General features: G+C 35.6%; 4 protein-coding genes across 5 annotated transcripts; 2 read left to right on the top strand and 2 right to left on the bottom strand.

Moving 5' to 3' along the window:
* Positions 1–835: 835 nt before the first annotated feature.
* LOC121981234 (putative ubiquitin-conjugating enzyme E2 38) lies at positions 836–5,884 on the top strand. Of its 2 annotated transcripts, none has more exons than XM_042533658.1 (8): positions 836–1,105; positions 1,188–1,293; positions 2,493–2,627; positions 2,717–3,121; positions 3,682–3,745; positions 4,510–4,649; positions 4,735–5,046; positions 5,401–5,884. In XM_042533658.1, the coding sequence occupies exons 1-8, from the start codon at positions 1,059–1,061 to the stop codon at positions 5,689–5,691; spliced, it is 1,500 nt and encodes a 499-aa protein (XP_042389592.1). In that variant the 5' UTR covers positions 836–1,058; the 3' UTR covers positions 5,692–5,884. The 2 variants fall into 2 exon arrangements, with proteins under 2 accessions (XP_042389592.1, XP_042389593.1); XM_042533659.1 differs by having other exon boundaries at positions 915–1,105; positions 1,205–1,293.
* Positions 5,885–8,888: 3,004 nt separating this feature from the next.
* Positions 8,889–11,795, bottom strand: LOC121981233 (60S ribosomal protein L37a-1). Its single transcript, XM_042533656.1, has 5 exons — positions 11,675–11,795; positions 10,281–10,320; positions 10,095–10,183; positions 9,218–9,300; positions 8,889–9,128 (listed from the first exon to the last, which is right to left on the bottom strand). The coding sequence occupies exons 1-5, from the start codon at positions 11,675–11,677 to the stop codon at positions 9,065–9,067; spliced, it is 279 nt and encodes a 92-aa protein (XP_042389590.1). The 5' UTR covers positions 11,678–11,795; the 3' UTR covers positions 8,889–9,064.
* Positions 11,796–12,785: 990 nt separating this feature from the next.
* On the top strand, positions 12,786–20,079 carry LOC121981231 (UDP-glucose 4-epimerase GEPI48-like). The gene is made up of 9 exons (XM_042533654.1): positions 12,786–13,051; positions 13,756–13,805; positions 15,994–16,129; positions 17,650–17,751; positions 17,836–18,063; positions 18,817–18,898; positions 19,532–19,614; positions 19,806–19,897; positions 19,984–20,079. Exons 1-9 carry the CDS (start codon positions 12,869–12,871, stop codon positions 20,075–20,077), a joined length of 1,050 nt encoding a protein of 349 aa, XP_042389588.1. The 5' UTR covers positions 12,786–12,868; the 3' UTR covers positions 20,078–20,079.
* Positions 20,080–20,398: 319 nt separating this feature from the next.
* LOC121981232 (syntaxin-71-like) lies at positions 20,399–23,164 on the bottom strand. The gene is made up of 9 exons (XM_042533655.1): positions 22,858–23,164; positions 22,655–22,780; positions 22,110–22,275; positions 21,703–21,788; positions 21,351–21,419; positions 21,228–21,272; positions 21,075–21,137; positions 20,903–20,979; positions 20,399–20,672 (listed from the first exon to the last, which is right to left on the bottom strand). Exons 1-9 carry the CDS (start codon positions 23,011–23,013, stop codon positions 20,657–20,659), a joined length of 804 nt encoding a protein of 267 aa, XP_042389589.1. The 5' UTR covers positions 23,014–23,164; the 3' UTR covers positions 20,399–20,656.
* Positions 23,165–23,579: the final 415 nt, after the last annotated feature.

Below are 23,579 nucleotides of genomic sequence, written 5' to 3'. Positions count from 1 at the left end.
GTGACTATCCCGCTTGGCCCAGTAAAAGACACTACTAGCTGGATATTATTTTTTTGGGAGCATGCACCGCTGACAGGTAGCATGGTCGACGGCTGGTGGAGACATAAGATCGTATGTCAGAAGTTTTCACTATCATTTCAGAGATATGCTCGACTCATTAAGATATTGTGTCAGAGACATTTTACTCATACATCTTTTTAGGAAAAACTTCGAGAATCGTGCACATCTTGAGAGGTGTGCATGTGCGTTATAGGGGCTATATATAAAGAGAGTCTAAGCTTCGTCGGAGGTACGCACACATTACTGTTGTTACACTGTTCCTTTGCTCCATTGCTTCCATACAGCAGACAATTGATTTGAACGTCGGAAGGCCAACACCGGGATCTCTTACCTGGCTCGACACTGACATAGTTGTGGTTGCATGTCCCTTCGATTGGAGTCTACACACGATCAACAGGAGCATCACATCCCAACATCCATCGTCTCGACTTACAGACATCATCATATATACTTTTAATTTTAAAGTTAAATTATTCCCATATAACTCGGAGATTGTCGACGTGTGTTTACTAGGCTAGATATTGTTTTTCCCCTTCGAAGTAAGCAAGGCAACGTTTTAAGAACAAAAATAGACGGGGAAATAGCAGAAGCATAGCACTAAGATTGTTGTTAACCGCGCAAAGAGTTCGCCGAAACGCGGAAGGAAAAAGGTGCTCTGCCTCGTGACGATCCTCTACACAGATAATTTTATCGTCATTATTCAAATTCCCCATCGCACGCAGCTGGCATATGCCACTCTACAATCGAAGCAAAATAGCAAATCCTGTCCGACTAAATTGCATCGATTACGGTACTTGGATAAGATCCTCAACTACGCCAATTTGCCTCCCCGCGGCTCCTCAACTACGTCGTCATGTTTCCTCGACCCATTAAACCCTGTGAATTGTCGTCGCTTCGATCTCCGATCCCTTTTGTCGCTTCGATCTCCTCCTCCGCTTCGCCGATCGCGGGAGCACTTGTTGGATCGCTCCTCATCGTCGCCATCGGCATTGGACTCCATGGAACAGCCGCTGCCGTCGCACCCTCCTGTCTGCATCGATCCCGAGTGAGCCTTCCTTCCTCGTTGCTCCCCCCTTTTGATCGCCCTCTTTTTCCTGTCTGTTCACGATTTGTTGATTTCGTTATAGGCTTGGCCTCCTCGCAGGCAGCTCAGCGAACCAGGACCCGGATATCGTTGAACTCTCGCAGTCAGCGGCCTGGACCGCCGGCCAATCGAAGCGGGAGCGGAATCTGGTGCGGGATTTTCCTACTCGCTCTTCTGCTTTTGGAGCCGAAGTTTAATGTGTTGATCTTGTTTAATTTCGCGTAGTTTTGAACTGTCGCTTCAGCGAGTTTTCACGGGTTGTGGAACAATCCGATCTTGATGCGCTGATAGTCGATTTGATGCCTTTCTTTGTAGATATCTATATCTTCTTATCACGGTGTAGCGTTTGGCTCTGCTTCGCTAAACTAAAACCCTAGTGGTCGTGGTTTTGGATGAAAATTTCTTCTTATCATGTGCGTGATTCCTAGTGTTTTTCGTGGTTGAATTGATCTTGTAACTATAGTTTTTCGTGGTTGAATTGATCCTGTAACTATAAGTATGACTTAGATTCATCTATTGATGAAGCAGGATTCCGATACTATTGTGCGCTTTGGAGGTATGCCAGTGGTTTTGAAAGATATGTGGTATTTCACGAGTGAAAAGATCCATATTGCTCAGTTTTTAGGTCCATTCCGGACTTTTCTTAAAGTTCTCAAATAATTTTATTCATCTCGGGAATGGAACTTGGTTTCTGAGATAATTTTATCAATTGCTTTTTTACATTATTTAGACGCTAGGGAACTATCCCTTTGCATGTGATTATGCCTTATGTAGCTCTGATAATGGGCTTCATGCTGTTGCTATGAAACTATGTAGTTTTTAGTGTCTGTTACACTCACTTGCTTGGCTAAAAGAGGCCTGATATTATATTTGTGCCATAGATGTATTTGTTGCTTTCTATTTCCAGGGAGAAAACTCTGTTAGTGCGCATTGTATAATACCTTGATATTCTTCATCATTATGACTTTTTGGTTGTGTGTTGTGGTATGAATGTCTGATTTTCTTGGCATTTAGGTCCCTTTGATTGCTTAAGAGGGGCCTTTCAGTTTGACCAACAGTCACACAAGAAACATTTGAGGCATGCATATTGCATGGCAAGATTTTGTTGTACCTGTTTTCCAGGATAGTGAATGTAATGTATTATTCAGACAATTAATAGCGGCATAAAGTTGATTTCTATTTAAGTTTTCGTCACTGATCTCACTCTCTCTCTCTCTCTTTTTATATATATTCTTATTATTTATCATTCTTCTCTGTCAGTGGAATATTGTCAAACTCATATTCATTCATTTGATGTGCTACACAAACTACATTCCAAATTTGATGTGCTATCCTTTCTTCATTCAAGGTTATTCCTCATGAGGTAATTGAGCTTGATGGAGAGGATGACACTGATGGTGTTATGATAATTGGTGAAAGCACTTCCGTCTACAAGGACAAACAACCTGTCGGATATGATAACAGCTGGCAAAAGCAAATAAAGGTACTAATGCTCAATGAATGGATTTTCTTTTTCTATCATGCCCTAATGGGAATATGAAAGCATTTCTTATTATTTTAATCTGAATCTAGGATCCACTATCTGCTAACCCTGCCATTTCAAGTGCAAATATTGGTTCCAGCCAAAGCTTTGAGGGGGATCTTTATTATCTTGATGATTATGAATATGATTATGAAGAAGATGATTGTGATTATTATTATGATTATGGTGCTGACATGAGCGTGATGGATTCCAATTTGGTTTTGGCTGCTAAGTTTGATGGTATAGACCTGCCAACTGGAGTTGAAGCACCTGAACCTTGGTTTAAGAATCCTGCAGCTGAAGAGCCAAAAAAGAACAAGAAGATCATTGTTGAAGATGAGATTGATGTGAACTACAAATCATTTAAGCAATTTGATACTGTTAGAGAACACTCAGATCATTATTTCAGCAGACCTGAGCTTCTCAAAACTGTTCCGACTGTTATGAAAATTAATGTAAGTACCATCACTCTTAGGGATGATAATTACCATTGATATGGTAACCCGCATCTACCCACAATGGTGAGGGTTATATGACCCAATACATGATGTAGATTAGATATGGAAGTATAACCTGGAAGTAGGGCGGGGATGTGGCCATGAATGATGCCCCACTATGCATTGTTTTACTCTAGTTGAATCAGGTGGATTTATATATTTAATCATTTGAGGGATCACATCTAATCCATCATGGTCGGGGTTGTAGGCCCACCTCGTAATGTAGGTGTGATACAATATGGATTTATGTATCTGCATGCATGTGTTTCCCCATCTTTACCTCAGTCCTAGCTTGCACAAAAAAGCAAGTAAGGATGAGAAGCAAGATTTTACTGTGTAACCATTGCACCCTGTTCACTTGTGTCCCACATGTGACATGGACTGGGAATGAGATTCTATCCCGCCTTACCCCATCTCTATCCGGATCCCTATATATTCTCACTTTCTCACTTGTTATGAGATTCAATTTTTGGTTGTATAAATTATAAATACATTTCCTAATCACTTTTTATTAACAGCCTTCAAAAGATTGGGCAAAAAGGATTCAGCATGAGTGGAAGGTTCTAGAGAAAGATTTACCTGGTAAGATCATCCCATGTTCTGATCATACTGAGTTTCTAATTATATTTTAGGTATTTAATTTAGATATGTTGAATTCCGACATTATATACTCTTTTGTTTATTACAATTGTTTAACACTAAATTTTCTGATTGTATCAAATGCTTTTATAAGTCTACTGCATATGAAGAGTTCGTTTTTTTTCCTTTCAAAATGCTTTTATTTAGTTATTAGGCTTCATTAACAGTTTATAATCAAATAGGTTGGAAACACTAGAATTTTAGATGTAAATAAAGTTTCCTTAATTTTCTGATCTAGTGAAAAAAAAGATAAATAAGTTGAAATATCTAATCGTCTATGCAATTGTATTGACTTCTATGAACCCAAATGACTTTTAAATTTCATATGTAACTACAGTTAGTAGATCTACATCTGCATTTGGCAGAATTCTGCATATCTCGATTCAGATACCCAAAATATTACTTTTCTATTAGGTGACAGATTTCGATGTGCTTTATCTTGTGAAAACAAACTACAAAATTGTGGCTATCAAATTCTTGCATTATTTATTCCATGTTACTCAGATATTTCAAGTTCAATATCGTATCCTGGTTGTATCAATATTATCAAATGCCTTTAGATGTTGACTTGTAAGCTGGTCTTATTTGATTTCCAGAGAATTAAACTAGAATATTTGGTAGTTAGGTTCATCATGTCGTTTCTTTTTTCCATGCTTCTTGGATCTGACATTGTCTTTCTTCTTTCTTTCTTTTCATATCCTGAGCAGAAACAATATATGTTCGAGTATATGAAGATAGGATGGACATTCTGAGGTCTGTTATTATTGGAGCAGCAGGAACTCCTTATCACGATGGTCTATTCTTCTTTGACGTATACTTTCCTCCTCAATATCCACAAGTACCTCCTGTATGAAACATTTCTCACTCTATTTCTATGAAACAATGTTTCTCTCACAAGGTTACCCAAATTAACTAGAATTCTCCTTATTTAGATTGTTCATTATCACTCTGGTGGGCTCAGACTCAACCCAAACTTATATGATTGTGGGAAGGTTTGTCTTAGCCTTCTGAATACCTGGTCTGGCACAGGATGTGAAAGGTGGAATCCATCAAATTCAACAATGCTGCAGGTGTTGGTTTCTATTCAGGCTCTAGTTCTAAATGCAAAGCCATACTTTAATGAGCCAGGATATGCACCAACAGCTAATACACAGTATGGGGAGCAGAAGTCCCTCGCTTATAATGAAGATACTTTTCTCTTTTCCTGCACGACAATGCTATACTCGCTACGGAAGCCACCAATGGTAAGTTTCATGTTGTTTTCGTAGCTTTTACTTGTTTACTTTTATTTTCCATAAAACTATCAACATTGGTGCCAAACCTGGATGAAAATGGCAGAAAGTTGTTGCTATTTATAAATGCCTGTGCTTAATGATCAACCCATCTCAAATAGTTGAAGCAAACATGGCTTAATGATGATACAACAACAACCAAGCCTTATCCCACTAGGTGGGGTTGACTGGCTTAATGATGATTATCTATAATAATCATTGCGATTGTTTATTCATGGTGATTTTGAAAGCTTAACATTTATTTGTATATTTGTGGGGATGCTCATGTTCTTCTTTCACACTTGACCATTAACATTTTGTTTACAGCATTTTGGTGACTTTGTGGCTGGACATTTCCGTAACCGGGGTCGAACCATCCTAGTCTCATGCAAAGCTTACATGGATGGTGCTCAAGTTGGATGCGTTGTCGGTGAAGGCGTGCAGGATGTTGATGAGGGTGATAAGAGTTGCTCAGCTACATTCAAGGCATCTCTGAAGAAACTATTTGAGGACCTCCTTATGGAATTCACTGTTAAAGGAGCTGATTGTGATGAATTTCTGGCCCAGAAGGTCGAAGATGGGATGAGCAAAAGAGCAAACACTACACTAAGGTTATGAACTCGGCTTCAGGTAACATTGAGCTGCTAAATAATTTTGCCATAATGCATCATCTAGTTTAAACCTCGTCCTGTAGATAAATTAGACAGTATCAACTCTATGCATTGATGTTCTAACTTGTCCGACAAGTAAATAATTTATGTAAATACTGCTGGATGCTAGTTTTATTGTCGTTCAAACAGCTTGGTAAATATTTTAGGCTTGGCTCTCATTTTGTGAAAAAACGCAGCATCTGCATCATCTCAGGTTTATGGTTTTAGTTTGCAAAGCAATGAGTCATTCTAAGGAGATGAGAATTTTTTTAGCAATTCATTTCTTTATCTCATCAATGTTTAATTTTTCTTTCTGGTTGATTTTTCTTCGAGTTTACATTCAATTAGTCTCCCTGTGTAGTTGTTGTTTGTTATTTACACGCTGTGGAATTCAAGGACTAGGGCTTAATGTGTCTTCTTTAGGACCAAGAATCTATGATTTTTTTTTTATTATTGATTAATGCTGATATTATAAAATCTAAGATTAACAATACTTCTACTTTTCTTCCACACCAATTAAACATTATGATTTTTTTTATGTAAACTACGAAAATAATTTTAGTATTTAATAGAATTTTGTAAATATCTTAAGATATTATTGAAAAAGAAACTTTCCCTCTAATTTTTTTTTATTTTGCTATAAAAATATCCATTTATAAGATTGAAATATTTTAATATTAAAATTGGAAATGTTATATGGTATTCTACACTAATAAGATTTTTTAAAACATTTTTTAAAAAGTTGTTAAGTTTTAGGAAGACATTCTGAAATTAAAACCCTACAAAAATCCAAATATGTAATCAATTAATTTGTACTAAAATTTTTAGGGTAATTATGCTAATTGATTTTGTAAAAAATTACATGTAGAACTTATTCTCAAGGTGACTATTTAAAAAAAAAATTATCATGTAGGGAAGTTTAGTAACATCTAATTTTCATAATTTGAAAAATACGTATTACTTGTCAGCTTTTTACATTTAAATTTTTCTTAACCCGTTTTAAAATTTTACTAATCTCAATTTACTTTATCAAATTGATTTAGGAGATATACTGAGGACACTTAGATAGATTAAAAAGACTTACAAAAGTAAATTAATTTTAGTTTGAAATAATTGAGAATATCTTAAGTCCAATCAGTTTCGGATCAAATTAGTTGATTGACTTATATCATTTAAACGTTTGAATTAGGAGAATTCTAAAATTTCATTGGTGGTGTTGATTCCTGAATAGTTTTATTCTAGGTATTATAATGTGCTTGTAATAAATTTTATCAAGTCTATATAAGTTTAAAAATTTACCACTCTAAATTTATGTTGTTGAATTTGGGTATGAGGATGAAAGCTTTCAGAAGTATATTAATTTTAATTTGAAGTGTTTCATAATATTTTAGGTCTATCAATTAATTTCGTTTGAAATCAAAATCAATATAATCATCTAAGTCTTTTTAACGCATTCATTACCCTTATTTCTATAATAGGAAATGTAAATAAATTAAGAATAGAGAATTTTGGAATAAATAGAGAAAATTTGAACCTACCGAATTAAGGAAGGTATAAAAAGAATGTGTTATGTGTTTTTTAAATTATAAATGTTGAATATGTGAAATGGGTAAGACATTAGGTATCAAATTTATGCCGATTAATTTTAGAAGTGATCATCCATTAATTCATAAAATACTAGGAAAATATCCTATGGCTATACCTTGTTCGAGGATGAAGTGAATGGATCATTTGACATTTCACGTGATTCCTTTACTTTTATTTATTTATTTAATTTTTAATTATAAGTCATCTTTCCCAAGTAAAAATAGCTATTACCATTTCAACATCAATTCCAAATAATCAATTTTAAGAATCACTAAATTTAAATTAAAAAAAAATCATGATTATAATATAATTGACGAATCATAATATGCATTAAAAATTTAAATCAGTTTAGTCTTTAAAAATATAACCCCTAACTATCACACGTTGTATTTAAACCAAAGGCAATTTACTGAGTTAGTCGGAGAATGAGACCCGATTGCTCCTCTTTTTAATTAATAATTAAGTAGATAGACACCGACATTGAAGTTGATGGAAAACTTAAAATGGGATGGGCGTGGACCGAGTAACCTTGAGCCAAAAAAATCCCACGAGTCTCTACCGTCACGAGCAGAGTACTCATTCAACATCAACGACCAAGACTGCAAAGGTCAATTGCCAGCAAAATATCATTCACATTTCCAGATGCATCCGTCAGACAGACTAAGAGAAGTATTGCCCACCTCCCAAAATTATTAGAATGAATCCTGAACAACTAGGACATAAAGATATAATACCCACATATATCAATAAAATGTGTTTGCCATCTGATCCATTTGTTAAATATTTATATTTTAAAAATTTTCACCTAAAAAAGATCAATTAAATTTCAAATGTTTTATATTCTTCAAAGAAAAAAACATATTTAATGATAAATATGTATTTAATTTTTGAATCAAATAACAAAAACTCATCTTCTTCTAAAGGTTTTTTTTATGAATCAATTTATTTTTGATTCTTTGACTAGGGGTGTAAAAAATGAATCCGATCTGACGACCCAACCCGAGTCGACCCGAAAAAAATTAAGTTCAAGTTGGAAATTTTCAAATTCGGATCGGGTTGAAGAGTTAAAAATTTTCAAATTGAGTCAGGTTCGGATTAACTTGAGTTGACTTGAATATAAAGTTTTGTGATTTTTTTTAGAATTAAATTAATTTTTATTTTAAAAATTTAGATATTTTTATATATATTAATATCATATTTGTATGATAATGATGAAATATTGAAATAAAAATAAAAAATTATATGAAAAATAATCCAAAAAATCATTTTAAATCGGATTTTCGAATTATATGGATCAAGTTCAGATTGATTGGGTTCAAGTTCAAATTCGGATTTAGGTGTTTTGAGTTGAACTCGAATTCGGATCAAATTCAAGTTGAATTAAAAAAAAAATAACATAACCCAACCCAATCCGACCTACCCGAATTGACACCCCTACTTTGGCAGGCCCACACATGTACAATTATATAAATTTCCTTCAATTTGAAGGATGTTTTTCATTCCAAGCTCAGGCAACTCTAACCACGCTCAAACTAAACTGAGGGCTCATTTGCCAGGTTCTAGATCATGCAAATATAATGATTCAACAGATGAGATTTAAAATTTCCCACAAAAGATAAGCCTACAATAATCAAACAAAAACAAACCCTCAGATTTCAAGCATCCATTCTCAAATCTAACACTCAAATTTCATAGCTAAGCAACAGGCAAACCTGCCTCAATAGCTTTTACAAGTCGAAACTACATGTCGTGCATTACGATTCAGTTTGCTCCCTCAGTCGGCGGATGGTGCTCCTCACAGTCACAGCACTGGCCGTGCTGTAAACATAACCAGGAGTTCAAAATTACATAAAGGCAAAAGAGGATGAGTCGACAAGCTTAACATGGGAAGCCTCGCTAATACTTACTTCAAAGTATAAGCACCACCAGCCTTGACCTTCCCACAATCTTTGCAACCCCAAATTCCAACCGCTTTTCTTTTCACAGCAAACTGTGCGAGGAGGCGCATCAAGCATAGAACAGAGAAAATGAAATGCCCGATATGCAATACAATGAAATGCGCAATATATAGAGCCTCCAGCCACACATTATGCAAAAAGTTAATTGAGTTGTTTCTAACTCACTTTGTCAATAAGTGATTTTTTTTTCAAACTCTGTACTTCACCCTCTAATCATCAATACTGTTAGTAGTGGTTGGGGCATGTTTCTGCCATCCACATCACAGAAGTAGGGTAAATATTGAAGGGTATTTGACTATTTTAAAATTGTGGATAGCATTTTGAGAAGTAGAGTAAACTCCAGAGGGAGAAATGAAGTTTTGCCTTAATTATCCATCACAGAAACATGAGGTGCCCAATATATTACACGAACTTAATGTCCAATAACTTACCTAATGTTTCCTGAGATTGAAAGAATCTGGAAAGTAAAGAATTATTATCAAAAATAATAATGATCGAGCAATTCCCACATGTAATGTTGCAGGGAAAGAAATACGTAAGACTTACTTTCCCATTGTTTTTTTGGAGAGAAGGAATGAGGAAAGTTATTTTAATAATTTTTTGAGAAGAAAAAAAATAAGGAACTAAATATTATAATAAATAAATATTTTAAATAAAAATATTGATTGTAGTTTGTTTTGGAGACTTTCCACCTAAGCTCTTAATAAGCATATAAATAAGAGTAAGTATACAAATAATTAGGTGTAAACAATAGTAGATCATAACCTATACAATCATTTCCAATTTAATTTGTGTATCAGACTACATGTTTACCAATGTATAGTACCTTTCCACAGAACTCACAGAAATACTTTGCATGCTGTGAAACCTCCATCTTCTTGATTTGTTTACGCAAACTAGCACCATATCTGGTACCTGAAAAAGAGCGTAATGAGAATTAGGATGATATGCACATATGACCAGTCGCTTTAGCAGAGGAAAAAAACAAGATGATATTCAAAGTGTAATGTACCATATTTGCCAACAATTCCAGCCTTCTTCGTTCGCTTAGTCTACATTCAATTTGAAAAAAGAAGTTACCAAATGACTACAAGGAGAAAGAACTAAACCAACTCTCAACATACAGCCCGTTCAAACAATGGAGAAATTCATACTAGAAATGTTGAAAACAGGGAGGAGTAAAGTAGAAAAACACACAAGGGTGGATGATAGCTAACTAAAAATGTGGTAAAACACCACTCATTTTATTGCATTCGATCTAATATCATATTATTCAGGCTTAATTTATGTTAGGGCATCCACAGCGGTTAGAGCCCATTGAGAGTTCCTTCGTTGCCACGTCTACGCCACATCAAAAGTAAAAAACCTTATACCTCTTTCCACTATCAAAAAACCTCTCAACAACTCCTTCATGGGTCCCACACTTTTCACTATATATAATTCCCATTTCTCCTCCATATTTTACATTATACACCATTAAATTTTTATAAAATTTAAATTTATAAATTGCTAACATGAAACTTCATGATCCCATATTTTTTAAACCTCAAAACCATATATATTTCTTTCCTAATTAAAAAAACATCTCTAATATTATATTTAAATTAAAAAAACTTATTTTAATTAAAAAAATAAAAAAAAAATGGTGAAGGAGCGGCTCCATCTGTATGGAATTAGCTCCTTGCCAAATAGGGAATTAGCACCCTCCCACTATGGGAGGGAGGTTCTTCCGTACTGCCACATCCGCAGTGGGAGGACCAAAGGAGCTCCCACTGTGGATGCTCTTAGATGATCAGAGCTCCCACTGTGGATGCTCTTAGAGATCATCTAGCAATTGGAGGTATATATCTTTCCACCTTAGCGATAATTTCAGTTTTTTGCTGAATCTTCATTCACCAGAGGCTTGTGAAATTTGGATCAAGTTTTCATTTTATTTTAATCGGACTAAACAATAAAAAAACTTTCCTCTTACTGTATACATTTCTTCACACCAGCTTTCTCTAATCCATGTTAAAACAACCAATATAATTTGAACTGCTACTGTCATGAGCATTTTAACACACAACCACTGCCGAGGCAGACAGATCAAGAGATCCGCAGCAAAGAAAACTTCTCAAATACAATCAAACAATACCATCAAAGCTACATTTTCAATCAATCACCTCCATCCTACTCCAAAATCAAATTTTACCCAACGCAGTTATCTCATGATAATAAATCAAAAGTCTTAAACCCCTCAAGAAACAAACTTCAAATGAGATTACCAATCTTACATACACAAACTAAAGTCACAAGCACCTCAGAGACAGACAAAATAACAAACAAACGATAGGCAGATACATGAAGAATCCGAAAGGATCGAGGAACCAGGAACTGTAAGAAGGTAGAAGAGATCAAAAGGCTTACCATTTTTTTCAGAGGCGAGAGGGTTGATCTTACAAAAACCCTAACGAAAAATACGAGCTCGCCGACTCCTACCGCCGCTGCGCTTTATACACAAATAAAAAAAAAAAACACGAAAAAACCCTAATCCTTGTTGCCATGCCAATGGGCCATTAATGGGCTTAGTTACAGCGACAGTTGAATTATGCCAATTAAATTGTTAAAAAGAGAAGAAAAAGGAAGGGAAAAAATATATAAATTTAATTTACATCTTTAAATCAAGATTTATAAAATATTAAACAACTTTTTTTTATTTTTTTTTTGAGCTTAAGAAACAGAGAGTCATATTTATGAGGACTTAAGCAGCATTGGTTCAACTCAAGCACTGAGACAGCGATGTGAAACGATGCTTCTTAGGGAGGATTGACTGAAACATTAAGGGAGGGAAAGAGGAGTTTTAAAGGTGATGTGACTTCGATGGAATTAAATGTTAATTTTTTGCAAGAGATATCATTTTTATTCAGATCATTTAATTGCACGACACTATTTTGTATTAAAGTGTTTAAAAAAGATAATCAAATGAATAAAGTTTTTTTTTTTAAAAAAAAGGATAAGGATTGAGTCATGTCCTCATCGTTTGCTTGAGCATCTTCAAATCCAACACGCTTGTTTTTAAAATAAATATAATATCATATTTAGTTTTTTATATTAAAAAAAACAAATTTGATCCATAACATATCATTCCTTCCCGCTCGTCAACACACGGGTGGCCCACCTGCCAACGAAGTCAACTTACCAGTCTTCACGCTTCCTACCATTGCCACCAATTGCCACAGGCGATTTGCTCGCCGTCATTGTCAGTATCCAATAGAAAAACGGTGTAATGAGATTGGGTCCCATCTTAAGTTTCACCAGGAACATTGAATCTCTTAACAGAAGCATTACGAGTCAACCTAATTAACGGGCACATTTCCTGAGAACTATTGCTTCGCGTGACCGTCCATGTCTACTCGTGTGTTTACCCTGTTTTTCATTGACTGGGAGTAAGGGCCCACCTCCGTCTTGCAGGTTATTTTGTTTTTTTTCCCTGAATAATAAATTACTCGTGTTGGCGGCCAAATTCTTCGATAAAACCCAGCGTGTCGATTCCGCTCTCCTCCCTACATCGAGCCTCTCTTCCACAACGTTTCTTCCTCCCCTTTGAGACCTTGCTCGGCCATGGCGAGGCGCGTGTTGGTCACCGGAGGCGCCGGCTACATCGGGAGCCACACCGTGCTGCAACTCCTCCGCGAAGGGTTCTACGTCGTCGTCGTGGATAACCTCGACAACTCCTCCGAGGTTGCCGTCCAGCGAGTCGCGGAACTTGCCGGAGGTTTCGGCAAGAACCTTGCGTTTCACCGCGTAAGCGTGATTGACTCTTGCTTTATTGTTCGTGGATTGGATATTCGATTTTTTTCCTTTTTTGTTATTTTTTTTTCTACGTGATTAGAGCTTTGAGATAGGCAGTGACAATTATGTGGTGAAAAGACTCGATTTTTAGGTGAGTTTTGGAGGTGGGGATTGGGTTTTCGCTTTTTTTGCTACTAAAAGTCTTCGGAAAATTGAACTTTGGTGAGGGGATTCGCATTTACTTTTAGCCTTTTCTAATATGAAAGGGTTTCTCGTCTAAAATTTTGGATTTTTTGCATTGCAGATTCACAACTAAGAAATTGTATAGCTAGGGTTATTGGCCCCTTCGCAAATTAGGCAGTGGAGCATCATTTTTAAGTTGCTCATGTCTCTTTTTTGATAAACAAATCAAATTGGTTAATGCGATGTTGAATTTCCTGACTAGATTAAGTAGAACTAGACTATTTGGGAAAAACAAATAGTGAATCCAAACGTCAATTGAGCTTATAATCATTGATGGAATTATCCATGGAAAAACTAGTACTATCTCCGATTTAATTGTTGATTCATTCTACTTGTTCCTGAATGTTTGCTGTAGTCAACTAATGTTTATTTAAATTCCTATTTTTGCGGTTTCTTGATCAAGTTTCAGAGTGACTGCAAATTGTTTTGATCTGTTTGCATATTGTTGATTGATAAAATATGATGATATGCAGATTGATATTCAAGATAAAGAAGCATTGGAAAAAGTTTTTCACACATCAAAGTAAGTTCTTTTCCCTTCTGATGAATATGCATGTTCATTTTCCATCTGTTTTACCTTCATAAAGCTGTTTGTTTACTTGTTCTCGGAGTGACATAATAATATGCCAATTTTTAAAGAGCAATGTTGCTAAAAGGGCATACAGGCTCTTACAAAGGCGAGCATCTCTTCACTAATAACTTCAAAGATCCCTCTCTTCAAATTTCAGATTAGTTCCTTAGAGTTGTTTTTCACTCTTCAATCTTCAGTCTTCACGGGCTGCCCCCCTTCTCTGGTACTTCAGTTTTTTATCTGTGTTTTCTGATTTTTTTTTTTTTTTGGTTTACTAGATTCTCAGTTTTTTTTTGTTGTTTGTTTTTTTCTCTCCTTGTTTACTAGTTTCTGTTTTTCTTTGAATTTTGTGATCTTTTTTCTCCTCTTTTGAGTTTCTGAATTCTTGCTCTTAATTTTATTATCTTCCTCTGATTTATGTTGCACACTCTAGAAGATATTAGAATTTTTGTGGTGGACTTGGTATAATTAATCTTACTGTTTAAATACTTAAATTTCTGGGTAAAAATGGGAATGTGCTTTTTGTGATTGTCATCAGTTTGACTTGCTGTCAAGTAAATAAAATTTCGAAAGTCTTTCTTTTGTTGAAAAAAGATTTTGAATGATCAGAACGAAACTCACAGATAGTATTAGTAACCTTGTAAATAGAGTGCATATCTGTAAACAGATTCAGAAATCTGATGCATAACATGTGCGAACTAAGATCAGCAAAGTCACAAAAAATCGATGCATTTTTCACCACAAGACACCAGACTTCAGCTGATCAACTCACAGCCAGTACTGCAGATAGTTCTGGAGTTCAACTGGCTGTCTAGATTACTAGCTGCCTCAGTTTTTGCAGAGGTTGGATGTAATCTAGCATATGCCTCCCATTTCATATGAGCTTGCAGGTATCCGATAAATCTAACCACTTATCAAATAGACCATGTGATTTTGTAACCTGCCCATCAAAGATGCTGGCACACCTCTATGTCCTGATAAAAAATAACCAGGCATGAATAAAGGTATCCATGACCTCGAATACATAAGGATGAACACTGTCTAGCCACTGTATCCAGCCATAAATAGATGGCAATTCCTCTCCATGGATGCAGAAAACGTGCCCCAGAAACTTGCCATCCTACTTTGTCCATTTAGCAGTTAAAAGATAGATGATGGCTGGATTCAACCTCATTCTCCTCCCAATAATGCTCACAAATTATATTAGCAATATGAACACCGTTTCTCAAGATAATAACTCAAGTCTCCAAGAATGGCCAATTGATTTCCTGATATCCAGAATGCCTAGTCCTCCATACTTAGTGGGAATAGAAACAATGCATCATGAAGCAAGATATATTGATCTACTATAGTTCTGATCACAGGCGAACCAAAGGAAAGTCCGTTGATTTCTAACAATTTGGTAGGTTGCCCAGCTTGGAATGAGGTATATCTGGAGTGGGTAGAAAAACATGGTAAGAACACTGTTAATACTAGGGTGAGCTTCATCATTGATAAGAATGTAATCGTCTGGAGACCCCAGAGAGCAATTAATCCAAATATTTCTTGGTTGAGCAATGCAATCCAAACTGAAAGCCCAAATAATTTATAGATAAGGGTTTGTAGGGGCAGTAAGAGATGCTGGCAAGTGATTCCCTAATATTAGTTGAAGGACCAATGCATGAGGTGGAAGATGTCTACATCTTGATCCTTAATCCACTGGATACAGAAAATGCTAGAATAAGGATATGGAGATTCTGAACGGAAGTCAGATTTGCTTTTGAAAAAGGATTAGGTGTAAGATTCTGGAAAATGGACTTATAACAGTTTTGGACAATTCCACTTGTCCACCCTGCCAAATGCCCATGAGCCAAGATGCAGTGGAGTAAAATTTGTAAGCAGTACGAATATAAAGGGTGATAATGAGTTGCTCTAGTGGAGACCCCTACCACATGTAAGCCAGTTACCAATATGGCCATTAAATGTTTTTGCATGTCTTGTGAATATTTATAGTCTGATCTAACATTTTATACCTCTGTATTCTTCCATGCCTTGAGTCATAATCATGGAATCTAACATGCCAGTAGATATCTTACTGATTTTTGAATTTCCTATTAGGGACACCAACTTCATAAAATGATGCTCTAGTGTCTATCTGCAGGTTTGACGCTGTCATACATTTTGCTGGTCTAAAGGCTGTGGGAGAAAGTGTTCAGAAACCTTTGCTTTATTACAAAAATAATATCATTGGCACAATTACTCTTTTGGAAGTAATGGCTGCACATGGCTGCAAGAAGGTAGCTTTTCAATGAGATTTCTTTACTAGATTTTGCTTAGAAGACTAAGAAATTCATATAATTGAGACATGAAAAAGTTTCAGTGTTCTGTAATGTTGAATCTTGTCTCCTTGGTGATGGTGGCTGTATGTTCATATTTATCTGTCCAATTATGGGATTCCTTTCCAGTTTCAGATATATAACTGATAGGTCAAATACTTCACATTGGTATCTCAAAGTAACTAAATTTTGCTATGTGATTTTAATAAGAGACTGCAGATTTAAAGGATGATATGTTTATTATATATCTGAGGCAAATTTGTATCTTCTAGAGATCTTCACAAACCAATCAAATTTCTCTTTTATTTCTTGTCGACATTTGCGATTATAGCCTTGTTTTTGATATGGACATTCCAGTTGTTACATTGTCTTTCTTCTCTTTTCTTATTTTACTCCATATAGCTGAAGAAAAGACCATTTTAAGGATACTCGTGCATCATGCAACCACATTAATTTATGCAAGGGATTGCAATGAGTACGCATTTTGGCTCATCAGGCAGTTAGGTGACACAAAAGGCCTCAACCTACTATGAGGGCTGCTTAGGATTATACAACATAAACCAAATCATTGGATGGTTGAGGTCCAAGTCAAGCCCAAATCATTACTAAAGTAATCAAACCATTTTATAAAATTGTATGCATAGGTTGATACTTAAAAACATACATTGCTATTTGTGATTATTCATGTTATGTGATTCGCTTAGGTTCATAAATTTTTTTGTATGAATTCTAAATTGATTAGGTTGATTAGTTTAATACAGTAAGTGAATGCAACTTCGTTGCATGGATTGCTTAGGTTGTTGATTTAATATTGAGTAAATGTACATTTATACATGTTATACACAACCTATGCATTATTGTGATTATGATTAATACAGAGTATTTATTATATATAAACTAAATATTCACTCATATATGCATTCACATAATTATATGCTTTATCCAGTGAGTAACTAGAGTACATACCTTTTAGAACTTCAAGTGTCTTTTAGTTGTATAACTTTTGTAAACTGTGGACAAAGCAACACAATACTAACAACAATATACAAAGTTGAAATTGATTTATTATATTCTAAATTAATATTTGCATATGATCCACAGTAATTCTCATTCTCCAACAAAATTATTTGCATTTTAGAATGTGTTTTTCAGTAATTGCTTGTGGAATGTGAAATGTGGGAAAACTATATTAACCCAAAGATGTCTTTTTTTGAAAAGCCCAGAATTAGTTAGGTTACTGATTATTTATTGCTGCAGAATCGTTCAGTCACAACGACCATTGATCTTGAAGACATGGTGTACATAGACCTTGTGCTACATTATCACATAGAAATACAACAGACTAGGCTCTTTTCTTTTTGGAAAAAGATGTATTCATCTTCTCACTTGATGAAATCTTCTCTTGCCTCGTGGTTTTGTGATCTTGTATATTTGTTTCATCATTTAACACATTTGGGTGATTGCGTTTTGAAACTTTTCAGCTGGTATTTTCATCATCAGCTACTGTATATGGATGGCCAAAGCATTTGCCATGTACTGAAGAATCCCCTTTGCATGCAATGAGCCCCTATGGTCGAACTAAGGTTTCTTCTTTCTTCTTGGTCCTGATTTCTCAGTTTCACTACATTCATTCAGTTTAATTTGATAGTCTTTATATAAACTTGCAGCTTATGATTGAAGAAATATGTCGTGATGTCCATCATGCAGACAATGATTGGAAGATAATGCTTCTAAGATACTTCAATCCTGTTGGAGCTCACCCGAGTGGACATATTGGTGAAGATCCTCGTGGAATTCCCAATAATCTCATGCCATTTATCCAGCAAGTTGCTGTTGGTAGGAGACCTTCACTAACAGTATTTGGAACCGACTATTCAACCAAAGATGGAACAGGGGTATTGTATCTCAAATAATATATTAGTCTTGCTATATGGTTAATATTGTTTAAGTATTTGCAACTACATTTATCATTTGATCCTCTTGTCATCAGCTTGATAGAAGTAAAACCATTTGTCCCCACGGGATGCATAGTTGGCTAGAGGGCGACAGACTTGCTACAATAGGACAAGAGATCAATTCCCGACGGACACATGTCCTCGGATAAAAAAATCCCTCTCAACCCCTAGCCAACTTGGCGATTGACTATAAGCTGACATCGTGATTTACCTCCCTTTACATAACCTGGAGATGGATTGTGAGGGGCGTCTGAGTTAAGCATAATCTCCCCTGATAAAAGTAAAACCACTGCCGAGTTAGCACTAAACTGTTATGTTAATTGTGTTTGGCATTTATATACTAGGTTATAAGCTTTCTTGGGAAAGTGCTTTCACTATGAGATTAAAGTATGAAAACAGATTAGTGACTTATAGTGCAGGTTACGATAGGATTTATTAAATTCTGCTAGCAATTTAGATCTTTGAGTAATGATCGTCAACTGATAGCGACGCTTAGATCTTTTAGTTCTTCAACGCTTCTATGTGTTTGTCCAGCATGCTGTTTCAATTTTTTCGCAATTGTTTAACATTTTACTTTCTATTATTTTTTACAACTTATTCCTTTGCCTCTCATATCAGAGGCTAAGCACCTTAATTACACAGCTTGCTTGTCGTGGCGTATAAAGGGCTAAAAGTTTACCTTCACGACTGTAGGTGAGGGATTACATTCATGTGGTTGATCTAGCAGATGGCCATATTGCTGCCTTAAAAAAGTTCTTTGACGATCCTACCACCGGTGAGAATGCTCTGCAATTGGAATCCATAGCTTGATTTCTCGTATTTGTTGGCCAATTTGGTTTCATCGAATCCTTAATCACTGATTATCGATTTACCTTCATGGATAGCTAGGCTGTTGTTTAACTTTATGTATGCAACATGCAATCCATGAACTTGAGCTATCTTTTTGTTATTCATTGAGAAAAGAAAAAGGTTCCAGGAATATTAGAAAGAATAGTTTGCAAATTGGCACTGACTTTTACTTTCACATTCAGATTCGAGCTATCAGATTAACATTGTCAATTGGTAAAGCATGGTTATTCTAGTTCAAGAATCGATTTGAATAACTACTGAAATAGGAATTCTTCTGATAAATACAATCTGTTACAAAGTCATTATAATGTCTGAGTGAAGCATTTTTCTTACATGTAGTTTCTTAGTCATTTTATAATGACCTCGTGGCTGGAACAGTTCTTAACGATAGAATTGGTTAGCAAGTGTGCTGAACTACTCGTCACACATTGATGTATTGGATGTGTTCAAAAATTTTATTAGTGTAGTTGTTCGATTTTAGATTGGGACATTCCTTGTGAAGATCTGATACAGGAAAGATCTGGCTCTGTTGAGTCTGACAAAGTTGTTCTAATTGCAGGTTGTGGAGCTTATAATTTAGGAACTGGAAAGGGGACATCAGTGTTCGAAATGGTGACGGCTTTCGAGAAGGCATCTGGCAAGGTCCTACAATATCTCACACGTCCATCAGTTTTTTTGACAACTCGTTTGCATTGCGATCGCTGACAGAGCGAAATTCAATACTGCGAATTTTGATGAGAGAGAAATTCACAAACTTCTTGCGAATACAATGCACATTGTATTAGTTGTTCATTTGGCCTTTCTTGTTAGTCTCTGACACAATATTATTTCAGAAAATCCCTCTGATCCTGACCGCGAGACGGCCTGGCGATGCTGAAACACTTTATGCTGGCACTGCCAAAGCAGAGGAGGAACTCAAGTGGAAGTATGCACAAGATTAGAGTCTCTTCTTTTTGTCTCATCGATGAATTCCCTTTTTCTTTACTTCTAATAAGACTATGGTTTTTGCAGGGCAAAGTATGGCATCGAAGAGATGTGCCGCGATCAATGGAACTGGGCGATTAAGAATCCCTGGGGATACGGGTTGCCCGAACCTCCAAACTGAAAGAAAAACAAAAAAGCACAGCTTCCTGATACAATACCCGAAACCTCGGAAACCTTGACAGCTTACTAACTAAAACGTCATATAGATGTGGATAGGTCCAACCAGTATGGCTCTTTTACAATGATCCTTGAATACGTGATGGCATATCTTTACTTTTATTTTATAGGTATACCAATTGTCATCAGGACAAATGACTATCTTATACATGATCAATAAGAAATATGGCGAAAACTTTGGTAAGATCGTTCTTTGCATGATGCTAGCAAACACCCCTTTCACTCAGAAACACTTACATCGGTAATTCTGTTTTGACAAATGCAGTAGAACACAAGATTCCAGGCCGTGTAGTAACATAGCACATACCACATTGTTCATATCACATGTACAATAAGATCACAAGACACACAATAAAGCAGTGCCTGTACAGACTAGGATATCTTATATGAACATAAACGACCAAGGTTTCTATCCATATTGCATGTACAATGAGACCGAGAAAAACTGAATAAAGCAGAGACAGCGTGCGCACTTACGATATATTGCATCAGTATAAACTGGAAAATGGATGGTGCGCCACTTTCACTTCTTCAACACACTGGAAAAGTTTAAAAAGAAATCAATAAGCAACAGATAATCGTGCGACTAACTTCTAGGATTGTTTAGTAGTTTCAAGTGCAGGTGATTTGCGACACTTTGTGGTTCCCTACTTTCTACTCCCAAGACAAATTATACAATTAAGCATAAAAAAAAATACATTCTTCAATCAAGAAATTTCAATGTGAAAATTTTGTTATTGTGAAAGTTAATTCAGGGAGTGAAACTTACTTGTACAGGTAAGCTGCAATACCAAGAATAATGCATAACAAAATGATGTCAATGCAAAAGTTGCGACTGGATCGTAGCTGAGAAAGATATCGAGATAGCTTATTAGAGCTGAATGGTGACATGTTCCTCCAAGATCAACAATGCTACATCTTATATAAAGTTAAAAATATACCTGATTAACAGTTTCCTTGAGTCTAACATTAGTGTTTTTCAGGTCTGAAGTAGCCTTGTCCACCTGTTGTGCACATTTTAATTGTAAATTCATATAATTCTATTCTTCACTTCTTATAATAGAACAAAATATATAGGAAATAGCGTATCCAACCTTACTGTCAATTTCATCCATTAAAGGGACTTGCCTGTCAAGTTCCTGCGTGATGCAAGAAAATTACCTTTTATTCTATCATATTTACATTTCCACAGTTCCCAGTGCAAAACAATATCCAACCTCATTCATATCATGAGCCATATTTTGCAGTGTATCCAGACCTTCAGATATAATGTCTAAGCCTTGATCCTGCAAAAATATTCCACATACGACCATTATGATGTTAACATTGATATTCTTTGTCCATATAAGAATTGCTTGGAGTTACAAACACTCAAGCCATGAACAAGATAATTGCAAGCCAAACAGAATAGAATGGAATAATTGGCAACTTAAATAGAAAGAAACAATAGTCCCTATCCATGAACTCCACCTGCATTTTGTGCATTTCATACTCTTGCGCAACTTATACACAAGGGACAATATCTGATATTGGTGAAACTTATGGGAAAAAACAAGAACTAGAAAGTACCTGTTTCATTTTGCGCATCTCATACTCTTGCCTAAATTGGTTTGATTCTTCAGTCTGCTGAAAATACTCACTCTCAAATCTTCCATCTGGAATAAATCAAATTCTTTTAGAGGAAATCTTGCTATGTGAATAGGAATCATACAAGAAAAAAAACATTCAATAAGAAAAAATATGACTGAAAATAATGTGGTATATAGACCATGGCATACTGGTTTGAACTTTTAACCAAAAAACCTAAACTAGACTACCTTCTGTTGTTTGGATTTCTATGCTGCATCCGCCTAGGGAGAAAACTAGAAATAACCAAGATCTTTACCAAACTAGGAATAAGGCCCCAAAGATAACTACAAGAATTGCCAACAAACAACTAATAGCAGTGCAACCAAAATGAGTAAAGAGTCAATAACCTGATGTAGAATCAAATCTAATTTCTGTGCGAGAAGCTGATGCTGTCCAGCTACCAGTTGCTTTTGCTCCATTTGTACTGCCATCTGGAATAGACTGAATTCTGTCTGGCAGTGCAAGTACCAAATCATTACGTGTGGAAAGTTCTTCTTTGGAGAGGCCTTTTACCTGGTACAAAAATATTTCACAAAATGCGATGTTCTACTAATAACAATGTCTTCCAAAGAAGTAAAATTTAATCAATAGCAAAACAAATTCCTTCTCTTCTCGAAGGAATGGGAAAGAAAGGTGTTTTACTTCAATTTGATTATCGCAATGCCACGAATTGAAATGTGACAGTAACATTATCATTTCAGAAAGAAGCAAAATACAATCAATCGGGGAAAAAGATAGCAAAACTGTTTGTTCCCTTCTCGAGCGAATGTGAAAAAGAAAAAAGAAAAAAGAAAAAAGAAAAAAGAAAAAAGAAAAAAGGAAAAAGTATTTTTCTTCTATTCTTCAATTTGATTATCACAACATACTAACATTAACAACAAAAGGACCAAACCTTCTTGAGGGCCAACCTCTGCAGCTTCGGGACCTCCTCCAACAAACGAGCCTTGGTCCGCCGAATCTCCGCATTCAGAGCCACTACCGCTGCCCGATTTTTCTCCTGGGACGCCGTCTCCGCTTTCTACGCTCCGATCGACGACAGAGAATCAATCAAACAATCGAACCCCGATCAAAGAGAGAAAGGAAGGGAAAGCAGACCTGGAGGGCGGACTCTACGTCTAAGTCGACTGAGGCGTAGAGGCGAGCAAAGGCGTCATCACCGGCGACGTTGTCCCCGTTGAGCCTCTCGACGTCGTACTTTTCGTACTTCTTGCAGATAGCGTCGACGCGCGTGAGGATGTCGATGACGCTCATCTTCGATCCACGTTATGCGAGTGCTATTCCTCCCAAACCTCCCTTCTCCAGATCGCTCAGATCTCGACGACGACGATCTCAGCTCTCGGAGAGCGACAGATGCTAGCAAACACAGGCTGTTGCAAGTGGCACCGACCCGAAACGAAAATTATAGAGGAGGTAAAATTAATTAAATTTTAATTTTGGAGGAAAAATAATTCAAAAAGAGGCATTATTATATTTTTCGCCAAAAAATATTAAAATAGTATATTATCTCATTTTTCTTCTAAATATATCTTTATTTAAATATTATTATATTAATTTTAATCCATAGTAATTTTATTTTTAAAAAATACAATATAAAACAATTTAATTAAAATTATTTATAATTTTTTTACCACATAGCACTTTTAAATAAAAATGTTACATATCATATTAATTTTAAAATAAAATTATTATAATAATATCAAATTAATTATTTAAGTTCGAATAGTTTTATCAAGTTCCAATAATTTTTATCAATAAATAAGAAATTTTTTAGTATATTATTATATATGTAATAGTTTTAAAATTATATAATTTGTTCA

This window comes from Zingiber officinale, chromosome 5A, assembly GCF_018446385.1.
Source record: "Zingiber officinale cultivar Zhangliang chromosome 5A, Zo_v1.1, whole genome shotgun sequence".
NCBI lineage: Eukaryota > Viridiplantae > Streptophyta > Magnoliopsida > Zingiberales > Zingiberaceae > Zingiber > Zingiber officinale.
This window is presented reverse-complemented; position numbering and strand designations above follow the sequence as displayed.

Bases quoted from the DNA above. Each gene is read 5' to 3' on its own strand.
- LOC121981234 (XM_042533658.1), top strand. From the start codon at position 1,059: ATGGAACAGCCGCTGCCGTCGCACCCTCCTGTCTGCATCGATCCCGA. The intron at 1,294-2,492 runs GTGCGGGATTTT...TCTTCATTCAAG, and splicing joins CGAAGCGGGAGCGGAATCTG to GTTATTCCTCATGAGGTAAT. The intron at 4,650-4,734 runs GTATGAAACATT...CTCCTTATTTAG, and splicing joins AATATCCACAAGTACCTCCT to ATTGTTCATTATCACTCTGG.
- LOC121981233 (XM_042533656.1), bottom strand. The intron at 10,184-10,280 runs GTACATTACACT...GCTCTTTTTCAG, and splicing joins TGGAATTGTTGGCAAATATG to GTACCAGATATGGTGCTAGT. The intron at 9,129-9,217 runs GTAAGTATTAGC...TTATGTTTACAG, and splicing joins GGTGGTGCTTATACTTTGAA to CACGGCCAGTGCTGTGACTG.
- LOC121981231 (XM_042533654.1), top strand. From the start codon at position 12,869: ATGGCGAGGCGCGTGTTGGTCACCGGAGGCGCCGGCTACATCGGGAGC. The intron at 13,806-15,993 runs GTAAGTTCTTTT...GTCTATCTGCAG, and splicing joins AAAGTTTTTCACACATCAAA to GTTTGACGCTGTCATACATT. The intron at 18,899-19,531 runs GTGAGAATGCTC...TTCTAATTGCAG, and splicing joins CTTTGACGATCCTACCACCG to GTTGTGGAGCTTATAATTTA.
- LOC121981232 (XM_042533655.1), bottom strand. From the start codon at position 23,013: ATGAGCGTCATCGACATCCTCACGCGCGTCGACGCTATCTGCAAGAAG. The intron at 21,138-21,227 runs GTTGGATACGCT...TGTGCACAACAG, and splicing joins TGGATGAAATTGACAGTAAG to GTGGACAAGGCTACTTCAGA. The intron at 20,980-21,074 runs GTATATTTTTAA...TATCTTTCTCAG, and splicing joins TCAAGGAAACTGTTAATCAG to CTACGATCCAGTCGCAACTT.